The sequence below is a fragment of the Protopterus annectens genome, chromosome 16.part0, assembly GCF_019279795.1.
Source record: "Protopterus annectens isolate FY-2018-M chromosome 16.part0, PAN1.0, whole genome shotgun sequence".
Lineage (NCBI taxonomy): Eukaryota > Metazoa > Chordata > Ceratodontiformes > Protopteridae > Protopterus > Protopterus annectens.
In genome coordinates this window covers 664,902,059-664,905,051 of record NC_056750.1, presented here as the reverse complement: position 1 = coordinate 664,905,051, position 2,993 = coordinate 664,902,059, and the positions used below count along the sequence as shown (strand labels likewise).

Here is a 2,993-nt window from a genome sequence, read left to right as displayed (position 1 = left end):
CATATTTACAAAGCGGACACCTGTCGACCGAAAGGCTAGGTCCTTTATCCAACATCGGTGAGACCCTAGGCTTAGCTAACAGGATTAGCTCGCAAGCACGCTTTTTAGAAAGTGCCTGCACCAATTCGATGAACAGATCATTTTACATTGCAAATCTTTTATTTCGCATTTCAGTAATCGAGGATTGTCTAATTACTACAAATGTAAATTTATCTGGAAGGTTTATTTGCAAAAACTACCCAGACTAGCAAATCAGCAGTTCGCTACTTTCTGGCTGAAGACGAAAATGCCTGGAGAAATAAGAAACTTTACACGGTACTATACAGGTTTCTGCGCGATCAAAGAAAGGTAGTCCATAAGCGATTTAAAACAATATACACAGCATAAAGGAGACTAGCATTTTAAACTGATACTGTTTTATTAAAACTCGACTATATGGCTGCTTTAGGCGATTGATTCCTCTGTTTTCCTTCTAAGTCTTGAAAGTTCGATGCCTCCCTTCGGTCAGAGAACACTACTTATCTACCGATCCAGATTAGCAAGCCGTTATTTTTAAGGTGGATTTACTTACAGCTCGATTTTAATCACATAGACAATACGATGGTATTGTGGAAGAGGTAGGCTGAGCCGAGGGCTAAGTACTTCACTTGTGACCAGCTACAGGAATAATGATGGCCTGAAGGGAGAGTGCGTTGAATTGTGATGCAAGGGTTCTGTGTCAGAACCAGGAACTCAGCCTTCTAGTCAAACTTTCTGAAGTCCTCCAGAAATCCTAGAATGAGTACCGATCTAGAACGCATGTCTCTGAATTCTTCCTCTGGAAATTCGGTCACCTCCGGGTCCGTATCAGGGGGTCGCATGCTGTCTGCCAATGTCCGTAAATTGCATAACGCACTAAACCTCCTGTTGAGCGACTTGGAAAGGGAGCAGTTTATTCACTGTTTGAATGTGTACCATTCGCGGAGAAACGTGTATGATCTGGTCCAGACCCTCAAAGTTATACTTAACGCCCCTCACAAGAAGCAGCTGTTGCCAATGCTGCGTTTGGTGATCCCACGATCTGACCAACTCCTTTTCGACCAGTATACATCGGAAGGGCTTTACTTGAAAACAGACCTGTTACCAAGCAATGGGATTCCTTCACACGAAGGCCCCACCGATACGGTGGGGACAGCAGCAGCAGGGTTTGGCCCTAGACCTGTTTTACACCATCCCTCAGGTTACAGAGGAGCAGCGGCGGCGTCTGGGCAATTCAGCACCACTGTGGCTGGGACAGCGCACGGCCCTATGAGCACCGCAGCAGGCGGGACAGTGCAGAGTCATTTCAGCACCACAGCTGAAGGAACAGCTCCCGCTGCTTCAATCAGGACTTTGGGGTTCCGTGAAGTGCTAGGAGAAGCAAGGCAAGTTACACTGAAAAGGAATAAAAACAACGAAGGTCTAGGATTCAGTATACGCGGCGGATCTGAGCACGGAGTAGGTATCTACGTGTCTCTGGTAGAGCCAGGATCGCTAGCAGAAAAAGAAGGACTCCGTGTAGGAGACCAAATACTGAAAGTCAATGACAAGGCTCTCGATAAAGTCACACATGCGGAAGCTGTCAAGGTAGGCTTGCTAAATGGTTTCAGCAACCTTTTTTCTTTTCGTGTTCAGTTGTCTACCTTTTACGGTTGTTCGGACAAAATGTATAATTGCTACAATGTCTGTGTGCGTTTTGGGATTTTGGTAGATGATCCCCCTTCTTTAGTCACTGTTAATATGACACGAACACGACTTTTTCAGTACTTTTGAGCACACAACTGCTAGACAGTCCTGAGATCTGCTCTCACAAGCCTTATAGCATAGCAGCATTCTGAGCAAGTCCCTCATCATAGTAGGGCGCCCGTCAGGGAACGAAGTCTTGTGAATATGTATGAAGGAGACTATGCCAAAGTTGCACTCCTAATGCTGCATGTCTGGCAGTTTGTTTCCTGTCAGTACAGAAATTATGAAATAAACAGAGGTCCTGGTTCAATAAACCAGCATTTATTTATTCGTTTTATTTTAAATTAAATGCTATTGAAAAACGTTTATAAGGAAAATTGTCAGTACACTGACTCACTATTTGATTTGTCAGACTGTTTTTAATTTTTAATTAATTATCTAATGACTGTTTATTGACAATAGAAGGTGAAGATAATATGGAAATGTGGGATGTAATGCTGCATAACCATATGGATAAAGCTAATGTATTATCTGATCTAATTTCACATTTATCAGCTTTAATATTATCTTACCCTTTTTGTACAAAAAGGTGCAGTAGACCATGTGATATATCAAAATACTAAGTAAGAATATACAAATAAGCATGTTTTGCTGCATAATATGACTTTTCCCATCTTTATATTAAGCATAAATATTTTAAAAACAAATTCACCCCATAAGTTTATCAAATGTTCCTTGCTGTCACCATATCAGCCCTCTATTTATCAGTCACAGTCAGCTATCTTGGAAATTATAATTAAATCAAAAATGAGAGAATGTGATATCAGCTGACATAAGTAACAACAGCAACAAGTGGCAAAGAAAGAGTAAAGTTCTTGTAGGACCTGATTATTATGTGCATTTTTTATTAACATTTGAAAAGAGGGACACAGACATTTGAATTAAATCCTGAGTATGAAGAAAAAAATACGGTAAAATAAGAGGCAGAACCAAAAGTGCTGCCTATTTTGGGGAAAATTGCTTTCCTTTTCAGTAGTACTGTAGTCCATTAATGTTAGATCTGTAAAAGTAATATTTTAAATCCAGTGAGGTACTCGAAAGGGTGTATTGTATGTGCATACCCCACCAGTGGGTTCACGCAGATGTGGGCATAACTTCCATTTTCCTCAATGTTCTGTGATCTCAGAGTTGGCATAGTTAATTTGCAGGGGATGTGGGGGGTACAGGGGGCATAAAAAATTATTTTTGGTCGTTGGCATCAGGTGGGTGGAATTAAGGTGGCCCTTGCT

The 2,993-nt window shown here is 41.4% G+C and overlaps 1 protein-coding gene across 1 annotated transcript in view; it reads left to right on the top strand.

Moving 5' to 3' along the window:
• The first annotated feature begins 715 nt into the window (after window positions 1-715).
• The window catches only part of LOC122790641 (whirlin-like), a 52,421-nt gene continuing 50,143 nt past the window's right edge, over window positions 716-2,993 (top strand). Inside the window, exons 1-2 of the mRNA XM_044058166.1 lie at window positions 716-1,154; window positions 1,392-1,605. Coding sequence (XP_043914101.1) covers window positions 778-1,154; window positions 1,392-1,605 — 591 coding nt within the window. The 5' untranslated portion in view covers window positions 716-777. The remainder of the gene's footprint in view (window positions 1,155-1,391; window positions 1,606-2,993) is intronic.